At 42.3% G+C, this 20,471-nt stretch overlaps 1 protein-coding gene across 2 annotated transcripts in view; it reads right to left on the bottom strand.

Annotated features, from left to right (window-relative positions):
* SLC36A4 (solute carrier family 36 member 4) overlaps positions 1-20,471 on the bottom strand; it is an 820,425-nt gene that overhangs the window by 618,421 nt on the left and 181,533 nt on the right. For both annotated transcript variants that reach the window (XR_011194611.1, XM_069202450.1), the window contains exon 4: positions 18,634-18,724. Coding sequence is in view for 1 of the 2 variants with exons in the window: in XM_069202450.1 (XP_069058551.1) it covers positions 18,634-18,724 (91 nt within the window). In the remaining variant the exon portion in view is untranslated. The remainder of the gene's footprint in view (positions 1-18,633; positions 18,725-20,471) is intronic.

Here is a 20,471-nt window from a genome sequence, read left to right as displayed (position 1 = left end):
CGCAAACATCAGTTCAGCAACTAACAGACACGGAAAGCTGCCTCCTGCTATAAAACAATCAAGAAGCTGTCTCAGTTTAGAGCTGAGGTTTCTCCAGGGCCGAAGACAAGTTTCAAGAGACTTCCTTTTTGTCCTGCACCCCAGTATAAAACCTGCACCATAATGAATGCAGCACAGGTGGAGCGTTGCAGCGGCGCATTCTTGTTGCTAAAAATGATGAACCGCAGGAATCTTCTGTGAACGCAGACAAAAGCTGCAACTTCAGTAAACCTCTCAAAATAAGAAGAAAAAAAGCACCGGCACTGATTTTAATGTGTAGTAAATCACAAGGACAACCCTAAATGCCCACGGGGTCCAAGGTCACTATTTACTATGTACACAATGTGTCGTGGGGCTCATTTAACATGTGGGACACCCTAGAGCACCCGTCTGTACGTCATGCAGGCTACTGCATATGTTTTATGTAATACATACTAGCACCAGGTGCCCTCTGAGTCTCTTGTTGTCTTTGGATATAATTCAAGTCACAAGTCACTACTGAATTATTATGCGCTGTGTGTCTGTGCAACGTGCCTCTTTCTCAGCCTCACAAACTTGGATTTTCTTTTACTCTCCAAGCCTGCCCGACTGCATGGCACCAACACTACAAATGTAATGAAAAAAAAATAGAACAGCAGCGTTGTTAGCTTCAGACATACGAAAAGATCATTGACATTAGCGCACGGAGAGACCAGCGTTTGTGCTTGCCTCTTTTGCATGTGTTAACACATTAACACCAGATCTCTTGGCTTTACCAGTGCTTGTCAAGGTGTTTGCAGTCTCACCATTTTACCATACAGGCTTCCGGTTTAACAAGCGTAGGATTTTGAAAAGGCCAAAGTAGCAACCAAATTTAATAGGCTTTGCAGTGTTTCTTTGTGAAAATCAGGCCCAGGGGAAAGCCCTAATTGCGGCAAGTAAGGTGAAAGGTTGAGTTAAGCTGCTGACTGATCGGTAAACTTTGAGGAACGATGCGTGGGTGTTGTGGTAGCTTTACAGATGGTAGCTGAACTCTTCCAGTAAAATTTGTTCACGCAAGGAGGTAAGATGATCACTGCCATAATCAAGGCAAACCATCAACAAACCCTTCTTGCTTTCAGGTAGATGGACCACATGCCTACACCTTCAAGCAATGTGTCGAAGAGTTTCCGGGTTGAAGAGGTGAATCTTCTGAAGCTGCTTAGGCAGACTGATCTTTGTGTGTAGGACCTCCAACCCGGGAGACTATTGTGAAAGGATTTGTTATGGGATCCGCAAGCACAGAGTATTCGGATAAGTGGGGTGTGTAAGAGGCAATGTGTGGACAGGAATGCTCAGAAGCCTTGGGTTTGGTGTGCATTTTGGGCACTTTGTGAGAGGAAATATTATGGTATGTGGCAATGTAGCAGCAGCTTTGTTCGAGCAAATACCTACATTTAGGCTGCTAATTTGGGGTCTTGTTTCATTCCTTAAGGGTATGTGGGTGAAAATGTGGAATGTTTGAGAGGGTGGGCTAGTAGTGCCATCATCAGTACAGACGGTAGGCATATCAGAAGGTGCAAAAATCACTGATGGGTGCAAAGTAGGCAGGACTGTGAATCACATTTAGGGGCAAACTCATACTAAAATGCCAAACCGCCCTAGGTGCAAGATCAACAAGAGCAACACAAATATTGCAGGAGCAACGATCTCATTCAGGTGCAAAATCACCCATGGCAAAACAGTAGCATAAATATAGATAACCTTTAGATGCAGAAATCACATTCAAGTGCAAAATCCCATTTTGGGATGCAAAATGAACCTTGTCGCAAAGTAAGCACAACTGTAGTATCAAAAGAAATTGAAACTAAATCACATTAGAGGGGAATATCAAATTATGATGCCAATTCACCGTTGCCGAACATCATTAAAGTGTGAAAAAAGTTTTAGGAGCAAAAATTAGATTGAGATGTAAAATCAATATGTATGTGTAATATAAATAAGAGTGTTCAAGCATTTAGCAGAACAAACTATATTTAGGAGCAAATGATTACAGGGCGTCACAAATTATACCAATTAATGATGGGTTATTTTGGAATAGGGATGCTCCAATTACCAGGCTGGAACCAGCCTTAAAAGATAGACATGGAATGTTACATCAGCTTTACCATAAGGCTGGGCCTCATATCCTCCCGCCTGTTTCACGGCTTCCTTCCTTTCCTCTGTTGGCAGGCTTCTGTCAAGCATGTAAGGTGGCACAACACACCTACTGAAATGACCCCCGTGGCACGGCACTTGGCTGGCACACACTGCCGGACTCCCAGGGTATCGCCAGTTGGACTTAATTAGCATGTCAGCACTTGGAGATGTTTGGCAGCAGATCAAAATATGCCACTGGGGAGCTAACATAGTTCCGCCTCCATAAAACACAATTCATTCGCTATTTACAGCTGAGGCATGTTTTAGCGCCCACGGAGACGGGCTTAAAGCAGTCTCGGCGCTTAACCCTTTAGAAGCTAAATTAATTACTGAAAAGATGGGCAACAGAGGCATTTCGCTGCTCCACAGTTTTCCGGTGATAAACTCACTAATACCGTCTGAGCGTGCATACTGCTTATGTTATGTGCTTGATGTTTATGAAAACTGTAAAAATCAATAAACAAAGTTATTTAAAAACTATATTTAGAAACAAACATATAGTTAGAATCAAAAGCATATTTAGGTGAAAACTCATCCACAGTGAAACACAGGCATAAGCTTGAAAACACTTTTTGGAGCAAAAAACATTTACATGCCAAGTCATATTTAGGTGCAACATCATTACTGGTGCAACATCACAAGGAGTGTCTAGAACTGTTCAGTTCAAACATATATTTAGGAGCATATACTTTATTTAGATACGCAAAGACCTTCGTTGTGTTGTTGCTAATGTTAATTGGCACTTTGGAGCACAATCGCCCCTGTGCTGGTGAGGTATCACATTTGGGTGCAAAATCAGTGTGCACAGAAAGAAATGCAGTAAGATGTGGCTTTAGGTGTGAAATACGTACATCGGTAAACCACATTTGTTTCAAAGTACAGAGAGGTGAAAAATCCCCCATCTGCAGAAGTGTGGAACCTTTAGGAGCACAAATCACATTTGAGGGTAAAATTTATTTTTGGTGCCAAACCTCCCTGCTGAAAAACAACATCGTGGTGTCACATTAGGAGAAACAATGAATCACATTAGAGATGGGAGTTCATTTTCCGATGCAAAAACTCACTGAAATACCTGGGGGTTTCCATCACCTTTGACCTATAACATTTCATGGAGCCTAAGCATCATCCCCTAAGGAAATACATTCAAACTGATCTTAAAACAAGACAGAGGAGGTCTATTCTGCCTGGACCACGGGGACACGATCAAGATGGTGACCATGCCAAAATTACTTTATTTACTCAAAATTATCTGATTCTGCCTTCAATAACTGGGAATCATAACAATGTTTCTGATTAGGGCACTTACTCACAGAGGAAGGAAAAATGAATTTGACACAATAAATGAGAACACAACCTCTCTGAAGGAGGCAGATTCATATATTATCAAGAGGGAAAATGGATATCACATCAGATAAAGCTACATGCAGTGGAGTCATGAACCCCCTCGCCCCAACCCTTTCACAGCTTAAGACGGGGGTAAAGGGGGGGGGGGGGGGGGCGGAGGGGAGCGACAATTTCAGTTATTTATGCGAGTTATGTTATTTATGAGCCTGCTCTGTCTGCAGCTCTGCAGACAAAAGCTCTTACAAAAATCAAAAGTAAAGGATAACAATAACAGAGGTCAGGGGTTAACCACAGCGAAGCAATTAGGAAGGAGAAAAAAAGAGGGAATGAAAAAGCGAGAGGGTTCCGAACAGCCAAAGGAAGGACATATGTATGCACACATCTTCATTCGGTTACATACAAATAATCATAAAAGAGTTAAAAAAAAAATCTACATAATTATAATAATAAAATAATACAGACTCGCGCTAAAATGCATAGATAGAACATGAAGAGAGAAATCCTTAAAACCCTTAAAATCAGTGAGATCATGATTACCCTTTGCGGTACAAACTGATTGTGCTAAAAAACCGCAGTATTACGCCAATGCGGGACACTTTTAAAAAAAGCTCCAACAGCAAAGCACACCACCGGATCAGACATAGATTGCAGGAATAGAGTGGCTGTCCAATGCACAGTCTCTAAGAATTGGTAAAAGGTGCCTACGGTGAAAAGGGGAATAATAAATGCAAAACAATGTAAAACGTTCGAGCGCGTCTGGAGGGAGGAACCATCACACGGACAGGGCAAAATACTTCTGGGGGCAAACTGACCTGTAGGAAAACATGGGAAACAGCCTCTAAAACCAGGAAAGCCGTTACAAGAAACAGTCTTTACCACAGCTGTTTTTACCTTTTTTTTTTAACCACGAGTATGCCTATACTACGAATTTTGTTTTAAAGGCATGAATGGTAGTTATACTAGTGGAAAAAAATGTACACACACATATATATATATATTCATATATATATAAGATAGATAGATATTAGGGTTTAGGGTGGGTAAGGGTTTTTGGGTGGTAATGTTAACTTTAGTGTTTAGGATGGGAATGGGTTTTGGGATGGAAAAGGTATTTTTAGGGTTTAGGCTGGGTATGGATTTTGAGTGGCAAGGGTATTTTAACGGTTTAGGGTGGGTATAAGTTTTGGGATGGCAAGGGAATTTGTAGGGTTTAGGGTGGGTATAGGTGTAGTATTCAATGCATATGTATGTCATTAGTAAACATAGGCAGAGTGGAATCACTGTGCTCTAACTTAGAATGGAATGGAGTCATGGTAGAATGTAAAGGAGGGGCCACAAGCGTAAGGAGCTGGTGGCAGTGGTGGAGAGTGGATGGGACCTTCGTTATCCAACAAACTTATCCTGTCTGCAATCTGTTGTTCCTGGATTTCATTATGGACGACCACTTTGTTACACTGGCAACGGAGGATGGAATCTGAAGGTTCAGGAATATCACCAGGAGGATTTTATTTTTTCGTAATGTAGGTCTCAACACTGGAATGAGTAAGATGTACTGCTCAGCATATTATCTTGATGTCACATGGAACTCTGTGATTTGATTTCGGTTTCAACAGAGGAGGATTACGCTGACACCCATTCTTGGAAAGTTTTTTGAGAGTGGGAGTAATATTAGTTATTTTGAAAATTGTGGATGTTCTGCGGATGTTGTCGGCAAATGAAACTGCCACTTGAGGACTATATGATTTGTGAATCCTTTCCTTTGAAAATCAGCGTAAAACTAATGACAATTTAATATTTTACTTTGAATCTAAGCGTAAAGTTATTGACAACATCGCGCACAGGAAAAAATTGTATAACAACAAGAGTTACTGGTGCTCTTGAGAGTTCTTTAAGTGTTCCTCATGAGGTGTGGTGGATTGATGCTGTTCATTGCACCTGACGAACAGGCTTCAGGAAGCGTCAGTGTGCGCAGCGTCAATCGTCCTCCTAAAAAGAAGTGCTTCCATGTGGGGTTGGCATTGCGTTTTGTCAGGGAAGCACAAATCTACAGAAGGTGTCAGTGTACGCATTGTGACCTGATGTTTAAGAGGAAGTGGTTCACTGCACTAGCTCTTCCATGTTCTGGGAGCACAAGTTCTGCACGGAGTCAGCTCCTTTCAGCTGTGTACATGTCGTTGTGTCCTCAACAGAGAGGATTATTATGGTGCACTGTGTTCGTCTTGAAACTGCTGCATTTTTCAAACCTGACAAGGAGTGTTGGTGGAGACTTCTAACGTGGGCTGTGAACTACACTGATTGTACAGGTTCTGTTTATTTGAAGTTTACGAGTTTTTTTTTCCATTAAAAAAACAGAGAGAGAGAAGGAAAAGAAAACCTTAGCTCATATATTGGGAGCGTGGTCTTACATTTTGCTTATCATACATAATTTTATATACACTGTTTGTTGGATACAAGTTTGGTTATTGTAATAACTATGCAGAAAGTTACTGCACCACCTTTCTTTTTAGCTGTACCAGGAGAACCTCCTATCAAATGGCAGAAATGGAAAAATGTTTTCGAAAGATATGCCAAAGTGTGTGGGGCATCTGAGTGTAGAAAGGAAAACTGCATTACTGTTACACTGTTTGGGTTCGGAGGGACAAGAAGTATTTGATAATCTGCCAGAAGTCCTTGATGGGAGTTTAAATTAATATGAAGCATATATAGAAAAATTCGATGGACATTACCTACCCAAGGTTAGTACTATTTTGGAGAGATATCACTTTGGGAGGAGGAATCAGAAAGAAGGTGAAAGTGTGGAAAATTATACAACAGTGTTAAGAAAGTTGGCTTCCTCATGCAAGTTTGATCTGTTATCAGAAGAACGGATCAGAGATCAGTTTATGCTACGGTGCAATATAAAGAAAATAAGGGAAGAGATTTGGCAGAAGGTTGAACCATCATTGGATGAAGTGTTGGTAATAGCAAAGAAAATTGAACACTCTTTTAAATGTGTTGAAACCATCAAGAAGGCGGAAGGGAAAGGTGATAGTGTGCAAGTAATTAAGAATACTGCAGGAAAGCATGAAGCTCAGGGAGGAAGCTACTATAAAAGAGAAAAGAAGAATGTGTTCAGAGAAAAGTGCTTTCGCGGTGGTGAACAAGGATATATGGCAAATTATAAAGATTCCCCAGCAATTAAGATGATTTGCAGTCACTGTAAAAAGAAAGGTCATTTTGCTACTGTGTGCAGAGCGAAAGGTGGGAAAGGTAGCATGTATGAAGTGAGGGAAAAGCTGGAGTCTGAAGGGGATAGTGATATTGATTTTGAATGTGGACAAATTGTTCTTCACATCGAGGAAGGAAAAAAGAAGAGTCCACTGGATGAGGTAATAGTAGATGGTGAGAGGACAAGAGATTTATTTGACTCTGGAGCAAAAATAACCATTGTTTTGAAGGAAGTTTACCTTGACAAACTCAAAGACAAGGTGAAGTTGTTTAAACCTGATATTAGTCCATATGCTTATGGTGGTGAACATATTAAATTACATGGATACTTCTGGGGTTTACTTGAATTGAAACATAAGTATACTAATGCAAAGATTTATGTTTCTAAAGAAGGTGACAGCATTTTGAGTTGGTTTCATCAAAAAGATACAGGGGTAATTCCTGATCCCAATAGTGATCCACCTGTAAGATTGAGAGAAGATATGCTTGTGAATGCAGTGAGTGAACAAGATAGAATAAATGAGAAACAGAGTGTGGTGGCAGATGATTTTGTGGAGTGCTTAACACTGACATTTCCCATGGTTTTCCAAGACAGGCTAGGGTGTCTCAAACATTATACTCATCACATTTGATTGATGGAAGGAGAAAACCTGTATGTGGCAAGGTTTGCAATGTTCCTGTGGCAGTGCGTGAGGAAATGAGAATGGAATTAGAAAAATTTCAAAGAGATGGAATAATTGAAGAAGTAGAGGGAACAGAATGGCTGGCCCCGGTGGTTGCAGCCAGGAAAGCTAATGGGAGTCTGCCTCTATGCACTGATTTGGGGGAACGTAATAAGAATGTAGTGGTAGACAGATATCCATTGCCCAGTATCTCAGACATGTTGATGTTACTTCAAGGAGTGAAAGTATTTTCCACCATAGATTTATCATCAGCGTACCATCAGATAAGTCTGGATGATGAGTCTAAGTATCTCATTGCTTTCGTCACACCGTTTGGTACATTTAGGTACTTTAGGCTGCCATTTGGATGAATTTCTACAGCCTCAGTATTTCAAAGAGCATTAGAGAAAGTATTAAAGGATCTCAAAGGCATAAGGGTGTATCAGGATGATGTTCTAGTCTTTGGGAAAGACAACTCTGAGCATGATGAGGGAGTACAACGTGTGTTGGAGAGACTGGGAGATTTTGGCTTGACTATCAAACAAGAGAAATGTAAATTCCGAAGGAATTCAATAGAGTATTTAGGTCACACAATCACTGGGGAAGGTATCACTCCCAACGTGGATTTGGTGAATGCTATAGAGGATTTAGAGTCATTGTCTAATAAGCAAGAGTTTATAAAATTCATTGGTATGGCTGAATATTATAGCAAATTTGTGAAAGGGTTTGCAGAGATTTGTGCAAATATGAAGAAATTACTACGGAAAGGTGTGGAATTTGTTTGGAGCGATGAATGCGAGATGTAATTTAAAGAGGTAAAAGAAAGGTTAGGGAAGGCTCCCAAATTAGAAAAATTTGATCTTAACTCCAAATCAGTGTTAATTACTGATGCCAGCACAAAAGGTTTAGGTGCTGTTTTACAACAAGGTGGAAACAATTCAGAATGATTGGTACTGTTTTTACCACAGGCCTTGAAAGATCCTGAATTGAATTACTCAGTAATTGAGAGGGAGGCCCTTGCAGTCCATTAGGGCATTAAGAAATTAAGGAATTCACTGTGGGGAAACAAATTTGAAGGGAGAACAGGCCATAAACCTCTCTGTGATATATATATATTTTTTACAAAGGTATTGATGCAATATCAGGAAGAATAACCAAATGGGTGGTAGCCCTGCAAGATTTTGACTTAGAAGTAAAATATATACCTGGAGTACAGAACAGGGTTGCTGACACGTTACCGAGGTTGGTGCAAGTGAAGGAAGAAGATCAAGGAGAAGAGCGTGCTAATGAAAGTCAAGATGAAGAAATGGTATGTGAAATTGAAGATAGTACATAACTGAAGTTAAATGGCGAAAATAATGTGAATCTGATAATGCAATGTTAGAAGTGCTATCATTAATAAAAGGAGGTTGGAAGAATAGAAATGAAGGGGGTTTGGAGACTCAAAAGTACTGGCATGTTAAGGAAGAATTATCTGAAAAAAGGGTTTGTTCAGAGGGACAAGCATAGTTCAGCCATCTGGGTTTAGACAGGAACTAGTTTCTCTTGCACATTGTGGTCATCAGAGCATGTCAAAAACCAAAGAGAGGTTAAGGTTGACATACTGGTGGCCAGGTATGGACTGTCAAGTGGAAAGAGCAGTAAGGGAACGTATGCAATATGCATTGAGTGAGAAAAGTGTCAAACCTAAGGTGCAGCCCATGAAGATTAGCGATCGACCAACTCACCCGTGGGAGGAAGTTGCCCTTGATATTTTGGGTCCAATTCTTGAGGAAGGATGTGATACATATCTCATAAAACTGAATTATTTATACTCAAGATGGCCAGAAGTCATGTTTACTAGAGGAACTGAAACAAAACATGTAATACGTTTTTTGAGAGAGGTATTTGGGAGAGGGTATTCCTAACGTTATGCTCACTGATAATGGAGTGCAATTGATCTCTAAGGAAATGGAGATATTTTTAGAAAATCATGCTGTACGACACAAGAAATGTTCGTTATATCATCCTGAAACCAATGGTATGGTGGAACACTTTAATACAGTGCTAAAAGAAACTATAGCTATGGCCAAATACACTGGGCTAAACTGGAAGAAGGAGGTGGTTAAGAGAATTGAGGCAGATAGGGTGTCTCCTCATTCTGTAACTGTGAAAACTCCTTTTGAATTGTTTAGGGGCAGACACCCTAATACACTGGTAGCACCCACTTGGGCGAATGATATGGAGTTAAGAACAGGTCAGGAGGTATAGATACAAATTGGAGAGTAAGAGAAGAAAAGAGAGTAATGGCTCGCAAAGAAAATTTTGATACGAGGAAATCAATACGAGTAACAGAGGTCAAAGTAGGAGAATGGGTATTGATAAGAAAACCTGTGAGGAAAAGAGGAAGTGGCACAGACATGTCTAAACCTGTGAGAGTTATTAAGTTGTTCACTAATGCAGTTAAGACTGTAGGATCTGGAATCTCATTCGGGTGGTGCTGCTCAAAGAGAATCTGGTTGGAAGAGAACCTATTGGTGGTGACTTAGCAATTGGAGTCAAACGTCTGACAGGAAAACTAACTCCGAAATACTTAAAAGAGTATATTACATAGGAATTGTAATAATAGAATTGTATATTCGTTGTAAAATAATAGTATAATAATGTATTTATGTGTAACTTGCAACAACATTTTTCTGTGTAAAGGAGGGGGGCGTATAGTACTCAATGCATATGTATGTCATAAGTAAACATAGGCAGAGTGGAATCACTGTGTTCTAACTTAGAATGGAATAGAGTCATGGTAGAATGTAAAGGAGGGGCCACAAGCGTGAGGAACTGGTGGCAGGTGTGGAGAGTGGATGGGACCTTCGATATCCAATAAACTTATCCTGTCTGCAATCTATTGTTCCTGGATTTTATTATGGAAGACCACTTTGTTACAATAGGTATTTTGGAGACAAGGGTAATTTCAATATTTAGGGAGGGTATTGGTTTTTGGGTGGCAAGGGTATTTTTAGGGTTTGTGATGACAAGGGTATTTTTAGGGCTTAGGGTGGGTATGAGGTTTTGGGTGCTAAGGGGTGTTTAGGGTGGGTATAGGTTTTGGAATGCCAAGGGTATTTTTAGGGTTTAAGGTATTTACATAAAAATCAAATTTAAAATGGTTTACACTTACCAGTTATTTTTTTTTACCACAAGTATGCCTTTACCATGCATGTTTTTACAACGGAAATGTAAGTATGTTCTAAGTAAGTATAAACCCATTACATACTGTATTCACCATATTCATATTGCAGCAGATTGCTCTTAATCCCCCTGACGCGTTTCAGCTCTCTAACACATAATACCTCTGATTCACTCACTACCACCAGGCAAATGTACCCCTCATCTCTCCATAGCCCTCTTTCCACATACATTCATTTGTTTTAAAGAGCTTGTAAAGGCTGGCTTTACTAATCCACGTCACTACCCACATAAAGAATAGTTCTTTTCTTTGCATATTAACCCTCTCCGCTACTTTATAGCGAGTCAAAGCTGCGGCTAGACAAAACACCCGTCTCTCTCCCTAGCAGGAACGTTAATTACAAGAGGTAGATTGACATTTTAATTATTTCCTGATGGCTGGACGCACAAGGAACTTTTCAACAGGTGCTTTTAAATCTCAGATTTCGAAAGTCATTGCTAAACACAGCGCCCCCCTGAGGTCAGGGCCCCCCAATCCAGGTCAGCACCCGATGCGGCCGCATCGCCCTGAAGCCGGCCCTGCCTCAAAGTTCTATATTCCTCAAAGTGCTCTTGAAAAATACATATCAACAGAATTACGTTATTGAACTGCAGTATGATGTCAATATTGCTGTCCATTTAAAAAAAAACAACAACCTGGAGTTACTCATTTGTGTTCATGCAACATGCGCCACATATTTTTGAACTGATCAAAGAATGCCCAATTAGTAGTATCAGGGTCTTACTTTCCTCAGAGTAAATGGTGTTGTGATTCTGTCATACATCTGGAAAACATAAATAACCCCTAAAAGAGCCTATACTAAAAGAAAATTAACTGTGACCTTTCCCACACGTTCTTCACCAATGACAGGTAAGGCTCAGGCCCTGGACAGGTTTTAATCACCAAATAATCTCTCAGCATTATTTCACCCAGATTCTCTCTCTCTCTCTCAGTTCCTTCACAGTCAGGACAAACTGCTCCCTGACCTTGGTACGCTCTCCCTTGTTCATCACCCGTGAGAAAAAAAATCATTCTGACCCACCCATAAAAACTGCCAATGCCGAACCTGGGCCAACCACAGGAGTTTGTGGCCATCCTCACAAGCTAGGCAGTCCTCGACCACATTGCAGTTAAGGGAAGTAGCCTGGTTACTCAAAACCGCGAGCCACAGTTGCATAGGAGTATGTCTAATACTGTCCTCCACATAGGCTAATTTTAGCTCCTCATGCATGAAAAAAATAAGGGTACCTGTGGCCACACCCAGCAGCCTTCTAGAAAAATAGTTTTCTGAAGTGGCGCAAATCCCGGTAACCCCACAAGGATGCCCCATAGGTCAAGACGGGGAGACACTTCATTCTGTGCACTTCCAATAGTGGCAAGATGGGTTTACTATCAATAGAAGAGGGAAACATAAATAAGGCACCCCATGATCGGCTAAAACGCATAAAGCGATTAGCAAGACAGGGTACCCACCTATTGTGTACATCAAGGGCTTCACCCTTGATAGAGATTGACCTCGGTCTACTGGACTGTCTGTCACACACCATATAGTGCGCTTTGGAAATGTTGGTATCAAGGTCTAACTCATCCACGAACCTACGTAAGCATCATCAAGACCACTTTAGTCAAAGTGTGAAAGAGCAAAACAGTATCATCACCATCAATAAGTGCCAGGATAAATGCAGACTTTACCTTGGGCAAGTCCTTATCATTGGATGTCAAAAAAGAAGTATGTCCATTTGGTATAAAATAAAAATAGGATGGGGGCAAGAACGCAACCTTGTCGAAACCACATGAGAGTTCAAAGAAATCTGTACATTCACCCTCAACATCATATTGGACAGATGCTCTTAGCCCTGTATGCAACTCCTAAGTAAACAATCAATGGGGAAGGCACACCAATACAAGTTAAAATATCCCACAACGTAGACCTGTTAACACTGTCAGAAGTGCTTCTTAAGTCCACGAATGCCATATAAAGCTCCCCTTTCTTGGCTGTGACACACTTTCCCATGATAAGGTTGAGGTCAAGACATTGTTCAATTGTCCCCAAACCCTCCCTGAAGCCAAATTGCACTGGCCAGAGAACATTATTGTCCTTCACCCAAACCTCAATTCGGTGAAGGATGACCCACTCCACTATCTTGACTGTGGAGTACAAAAATTATATTGGTCTATAACAATATACCTCTTGTCTGCTGCCCTTCTTAAAAACTGGTAGAATTATGGCGCATTTCCACGATTCTGGGATCACGGACAGCAGCGTTTAGAACACTGGTAATAAGAGGAGCCCATAGCTCAATACTGGCCTTAAAAAGATCCAGGAGAAACCACCTGGCCCAGGGGCTTTACTAGCAGGACTACTAGCTATGATAGCACGGACGACCTCAGGACACTCAAAGGAAAGCTCCATAGGGGGCTGAGCTGAATCCTCACCTAGCACTAATGTGAAATCGAAGTATGATGACTAGATCAGCTTAAAATGAGTCACCCACTTCTCTGGGTTTATATTAGATCTTAGGCCATCTGATACCTGATGCCAGTTTACCATTAACTATGTCCCAAAACCCCCTTGTATTTTTGCGTCTACAGGTGGAAACTTGGCACTACAATCGATTTTCCTTCAATTCTTGTTTTCTTTTCTTGATTGCCTCCCTATATATAGTTCTAGCAGCCGTAATATGTGGCTGGACCCTGGTTCTGGCATTCAGTAGCTCTCGGAGCTTACGGTTAGCAGAACTACACTCCTGGTTGAACTATCCCAGCTTGTTAGGCCCCCTCCGTCTAGATCGGTTGAGCAAAATTGACCTAACAGAGGAACCCAGGCTAGCATATGCCCCTAGGACACCAGGGGCAGGTGAGTCCATAGTTAAAAGACAGTCAACCAAAATGTCCAGGTTGCCTGCTATCATGAATCTTGTCAACCTGGGGATACAGCTCCCCCAACTCCTTTATCAGGTGGGACAAAATGGTTAGGCACGTCCTGCAACATGTAGGGGTAAGAACTGATGGCTGTGCCTAATTTAGCATTAAAATCACCCTCCCCCCCCACAATAACCCTGAAGTTACAGCCCAAAGTGGATGGCCTTATACTCAGGGTGGACAACACATTAAAAAGAAAGTCTACCTGGCAGCCTAGGTCATAGACAGAATTATAAAAGTTAATAAAAATAAATTAAACTTGTTTGGTAGCACAACCCACACTACCTGAATCCTATATGCCTTAAGACTATCAGGACAAATGTTAAAGGTAAGGGGGTCGAAACCAACAGGGCCAGATTCCCCCACCTCCACTTCCTTCTTATTTCCCCCCCCCAATGGTTTTTGTCTCTGGAAAGCAACCACTGGAACAATGTGACTTTCAAAACCGTCCTAAGTAAGCTCCACGAGGGCCCACGTTTCCTGCAGCATAGGTACATCAAATTGAGAGATGAACCCAAGCCACCTGGGGTCCTGCTGTTTGCTCCTGGCCCCTACAATGTTCCGGCTACCTTTAATGTCACGCCCTTTCCCTGTCCTCTGAGGATACAGTTATCCCCTAAAAACGAATTGACTTAATGACTTCATCTAAGGGATCCAAGCGTCAATCAATGCTCGCCAGATCTGACAGTGGAAGGAATCTATTTGCATCAGGAACTGTAAACCTAGATCCTCACCTGCCTTAGTGGTCGAAGGCCCCTCCTAGACTGTAGGTGTCTACACAGGAAGCCTAAAGGGATTATATTTATATTTGCTTCTAGCAGAAACCTTTTAGCTCCACTGTCAATCAGCTGAAGGGCCAACTCTGCATATTTAAAGCTAATAACAATACAGTCCCTGTTCTGGTTTTTAGCCAAGAGACTAAGCCAGCCAACCCTTCTTACGAACAGCATATCATTACATTTGTTGATATTAAACTCTGCATTTCTAGACAGCCAATGGCAAACTCGATTTTTCAGCTGGATAGTGGGTTATTTGCTAGCAGAACCTGAGTAGGGTACACCAGTCAAACGGCCATATGTGGACAACAGTCTGGAGGGAGATTTAAGCAGCATTGATTAGAAAGAGGCTGCACCTGGTGTTGATTACAGGCACAGATGGCCCGTTCAAAGGGCTAAAACCTCCTTGTAAGCCACCACCCCCTTCCCCAATGATGAAATGCCTGGAATATGGATAGGAGGGGGTTAAGCCTCTGCAGCTATCATAAAACCCAACATGGATCCCTGGAAAGAAAGTTGGCCAAGTTGTGGAGCTCTAGCCTTGCCCAGCCTCCTTGCTAGATCATGTAACAGGTTTATAGCTGGGCCCAGTGGGCCAACAGATCTGAATGGGACTTGGTTAACTGGGCGACTGCATCGTCCAAGCTTCATATCCTCACCAGCAGCAGGGTCACACCTGCTACCATCACTGATTTAAATTTCTCTAAAACACAATCCCAATGAATATTAACTGCTCTCTCAGATGCATCCACAGTAGCTGGAATACCCCTAGTAAGTTATAGGACTCTAAGGGCTTGTCGGATCTCTTCTGGGCTCTAGTTGATTTATAAGTTCTAGATACTCCCACTTGTTTGGGGTTCCACTTTCTTTTGGCAAAAAGGCTGTTATCCCTAGCATTGAGGTGTTCAGCATTATTATGTTAGCTAGCCAATATAGGGAAAGTTTGTCGGTCAGGCATAAAAGAGGACGCAAGGCCCTCCTTGAGGTGGTCTCCCAAATGACTTCCCAGATTTTCACCCACGTTGAGGGACAGGTGCCTTTCCGCAAGATCAATTTCTTTTCTTATAACCCCAACAGCTCGGGCAAGGAAGAAGTCAAGAGTATCACCTAATAGTGCTTTGGCCTAGTCGGTATTGCTGGCTCCGGGAAGCTTACGCTTCCCCCATGCTACCCCTAAACATTTCCAGCCATAAGATACAGTGTGCCGTTCACCAAAATCAAGGACTCACTGTCTCCAAAAAGTCTAGCGCCAAGGGGGATGGCCCAACCCAGGCTCCTACGGTCGTTGACTGGGGCAGGACAGACCTGGGCGTGGCCCAGGTGCCTCCTACATAGCAGGAGTGCAGGGTACACTTTGTAGCACTGAACGGGGGTGTCTCAGCTTCCTCCACCATGCCTCACACTGGTGCCTCTTGGTTCAGGTGGTCCTTGGACTTGGAGTCCCCAGCAGAAATGTCCCGTGCAGCAGGAGTGCAGGACACACTTTGTAGCACTTTAGGGTGTGTGTCAGCATCCTCCCCTATGCCTTGCATTGGCGCCTCCTTGCACAGGTGGTCCTGGGATTTGGAGTCCTCAGCAGAAATGTTCCACTCAGCCAGAGTGCAGGACCCACCTTGTAGCGCTCAAAAGGGTGGTGTCACCTTCCGCTCCCTATGCCTCACATTGGTGCCTCCTGGTGGAGGTGGTCCTCGGTCTAGGAGTCCCGGGCAGAAACATCATATGAAAATAAAGAAGAAACTGTGGATGAATTGGATGATAGGATGCATGCAAGGGTAAAGGAACTGATGGAAGGGTAAATCAAGATTTGCATGCGCGGGCGAAAGAAAGTGGCTGAAATGATGAAAAGCTGGATGAATGGGTGACTGGATGAATGGACAGCTAGATGGAAGGGTGAAAGGGTGGATTGATTAAAAAAAACAGCGAATTGATGGATGGATGAAAATAACTGGATAGCTGGATAACAGTACGGATTAATGTTTGGATGTGTGAGTGAAGGATGAATGCAAGAAATGGTGAAAGGATGGATGAATGAGTGGAAACATGAACTGATGGATAGTTGGATGGATGCGTGAAAGCCTTAAAAGATGGAGACAAAGGAACCTGACACCAGGCCTGCCCCGTCTTTTGCCATCCCAGGTAGGTAGGACCCTTAACTGGGAAAGGGTAAGAACTTTCCAGAACCAGATGTGGGTGTAGGACAGGGTGCCCTCCCTCACATAACGGTTGGCACCATGTATAGATACTGGACCTCCAGAACCACTCTTCAGAACACAGAAGTTACAGAAGAAGGACTGCTCTGATGCTGGGGACTGCCTTGCTGTCCAAAAAGAAAGACTGGTACTGCTCACCTTCAGGTCAACCGAAGGTGACTCCAAGGGTCAGTTAATTGACCTCCTGCAAGAGTTGTTGGGACACAACAAACTCCAAAGGAATCCCTCCAACTCCTCAGCAGCATCTCAATCTGCCGAAATATGCAGCTGGACCTGCCCAGACCTGCAACTGGACCAGCCTGAGCCCTGCTGTCCTCTTCTGGTATGAGTCTCTGATCTCCAAGAGGAGCCTTCCTAGGTCCTGGACCCTTGGCTGGCATCAGGGTGTACTCTCCACCAGGAAAAGGTGAAAATCCTGGAGCTTGGGCTTCTTAAGACCACAAACAGGTTTATTCGCGACACGACACTGCAGCCTGTGTAGACTGCCAAAGCAAAGTTCCAGTGAGGCCTGTTTTCCGCAAGAGCCACACTTTGTGCTACAGCAACTATGGTGCAGTAACCTCCAAGACCAAGCTACAGCAATGACCGTCTGCAACACCTAACCAGCTCTTCCGTGCTATAGTGACGTCAGCCCGCGATGCCCGGCCTGCTCTTCAGCTATAGCAATGACTAGCTGCAACACTCTACTCCTGCTCTTCGCGGCCTCCTTCAACACGAACAGAACTCTTTGCACTGGACTTTGAAGGTAACTTCTCAGCAGGACTAATCAGGTCCCTGTATCCAATCTGTGCTCCATTGTGGTCGGCCTGAACTTGTGACTTCCCCTATTCTAACATGACCCGATAACTTGAAGTGGCGGTTTGTGCTTTTAGCCACTGTTTTTACTTAAATGTTATAATTGCATATCTCCTGTTCTACTAATAAGATTTTATTTATTAGGATTTCCTCACTTTTTCTAAATAGGTGTGATTTTTCTTGTGCTGTGTTATCACTTTATTACTGTTTGTGTGCTGCATAAATACTTTACACCAGTGGTTCTTAAACTTTTGACTTCTATGGATCCCCAATTAATCATTATTGGTATCATCCGAGGGCCCCCAATGAGTCACTACTGGAAGTCGCAGTCCTAAGCATTTTCGATAATTTGAACCGCAAAACAATACACAGAAATACAGAAACAAATATTCAAACAAATACACAAGCAGAAATACACAAAAAGTTATTTCATTAACAAACAAATATTTTGTTTTAAAAAAATAATCAAATTATTGATTTTAATCGGATCTTTTGAGCTTTTCCAAATTCAATTTAGGCCACTTATTGTTCATAGCGTATTCTGTTTGATACACTTGCACTGCTCCTACGCATCAATCTAAGGATACCATCTTAAAATGTAGCCTCCAATTTCAGATTCCTTCCACATACAGAACGTTTTCAATTGTACATTTTGCTTCTTCATTTAAATACACTTTATATGTCAAAATTATGTAAATTCCTATACAGTCATGGACCCCCTCAGCAGGCTTTATAGACCTGTGGGAGTCCCTGAACCACATGTTAAGAACCACCGTTTTACATACTGCCTCTAAGTTAAGTCTGACTGTTGTTGTGCCAAGCTACCAGAGGGTTAAACACAATCAATTAACCACTTTTTGTGGTTCACCCGGCCAAAGACTGTGGTTGTTGCCTGAGCGGGGCTTCCACCCATCCTCAACCAATAACCCAATTTCTTACAAAGGCACACAGAACAATACAGTTCTCTCTGCAGTTCACCGATAATGTATTTTTCCACTTTATGTGAAAAAAGAACGCTGTAGTGATTCCAATCTTCCCATAATATTTGCTGAAGTCCTAGACCTCCTCACACCTTTAAGGTCATATTCAAATCAGTCTAGTCATAATATGCAGGTGACACTAAGATTGTGGTTGGATAAGAAGTCTGATGTGGTTCGTTTTTAATGTGGGAATGAGTGATGTAAATAAGTCATCTATTAAAAGTCGATATCATCGACATTACTCTTTGGCTTCTTTAGAGTTTGTTTCTTAACTCTAAAGCAGGATTTTCCTGGAAAAGAAATAGTAAAAAAAAAAAAAAGTAAATCCACACTTACCAGCATGCCAGCATTTTTCATTGCAAGAGGGAGGCTTAAAAGCCCAGTTCCAATATTTCCTTTTAGAAGGTGTATAAGTGTTTGCACAAACCTGAAACACACGATAAAAAAAGTCCGGAGTGCATCATGAGTAGCAATTAAAATTAGAGAAATTACATTTATCTCCCACATAACCACAGCAGTAAGCACTGGTATGTATCAACTACTATATTTCAACCTCAACGAAATCTAAGAATGTCCCATTGAGGACAGGACAGCAGAAACCATTGTAACCATTCAATGACGGGAGAAGGGCACAGTTTAGTGCACGATATCCAGCTCACAGGTAGGCCACCCTAACCAATTTTATGTAAGCTCTGGGGCTCCCTCCTGAAAAACCAGTGGCATGTACTTCTTTCCTAAGAATTAAAACGACTCATGACTCCTACCAAAGTAGAAGACCAAGACATGTATTCTACACACAGTTCCTAAGGTCAACCACACTGGTTCTCGCACTACTCATCTTCCTTCCTCTGACTCTCTTTGGTTAAAGTCCCCCCCCCCACCTCTTAAACGTCAATGACTGCATGAGAAGCAGTCTTGTGTGCATGCAGTGACAGAATACACTATGGCTGCCCTATCAGCAAATTATCACGTGGCAAGGCCTCATGACCATGCACTACAATCGTTAACAAGCAGAGTGCAACTTGTGAATGGAATATACAATGTAGTGTTGTGATATATTCCATGTATTTCACCCACAGTTACACAACTTTACATACACACATCAGTACACCGCTCTAGTGCGTTTTACGTTAATTTGGTACAGAAGACCAACTAAGTTCTTGTCCTAGCCAGCAGCAGCCGCATAACTCTGGAGGGTGGGGGGAGATGGAGGGCCAGGTGCGGGACAGGGGGTGTTGGTGTTGGAATGGAGACGAGGTAAAAATACAAAATAAAAAAGCACTTACCTTGCCTCCGTCCCTGTCACCTCAAGCTTCTCTTTTTCTAGTGTCCCTGGTGTCCCAGCAGTGAGTGCTGGGACACCAGCACAGGCTCTTCAACAATCCTGGCGCTGCTTTCATGCAAAACCTTGCATGAAAGCAGCACCAGAATTGGTCTGAGCAGCAGTGACTGACGCTCAGACACAGCCCTGGGGTCTGTGCAGTTTCTCCAGACCGGCTGTTAAACCCAGTCAGGCTGGAAAAACCTAAGTGCGCATGTTTGGCCATCCGCCTGAGGCCGGCTAAACAAACACACATGCGCACTTAGGTGCACTCTCCCCTCCTCCTCCTCCCTCCCGTGACCCATCCCAGCCCCTCCCTGCACTGCTGGCTGTGCCAGAAGCAGAAAAATAAAACAACAGTTTACTATCCAGTGGGGCGACACTCCTTCGCCATAGCGTAGGAGCCGCCCCTGGTTCCTAGCCACTCTTAAAAACTAAGTTATTTTTACTTGGTACAACTAAGATAAGGTTGACGAAAGGGTCATGTGAGTTTATACAGAGCAAATAAAAATGGTATTTTAAAAGCAAGGGTAGGATAAGAAAACTTATATTATGTCTGCACTGGCTATGCTTCAGTTTCAGGTTTTATCGGGTTCTGAAATAAATAGTTTTACATAAAAAACAAAACTATGTTACAGAGAATAATTCAGCTTCTAGATGTTTTACAACATCCTTAAGCTTATATTTATCTGCGATATTTCTGGACTTAATATATATTTTCTCAGTTCGTTTTAAAAAACATGAAAAGCACCTTCCTCGGGATCCTGAATAAAACATTGGACTAAATCGTCTCACTGTTTTACAGGCATCATAGCAGCCCCTGAATATAAATAACCTGACAACTAGCAAACTC

The sequence above is a fragment of the Pleurodeles waltl genome, chromosome 8, assembly GCF_031143425.1.
Source record: "Pleurodeles waltl isolate 20211129_DDA chromosome 8, aPleWal1.hap1.20221129, whole genome shotgun sequence".
Classification (NCBI taxonomy): domain Eukaryota; kingdom Metazoa; phylum Chordata; class Amphibia; order Caudata; family Salamandridae; genus Pleurodeles; species Pleurodeles waltl.
The sequence above is the reverse complement of the archived record's forward strand: the minus strand, read 5'-3'. Positions and strand labels throughout refer to the sequence as shown.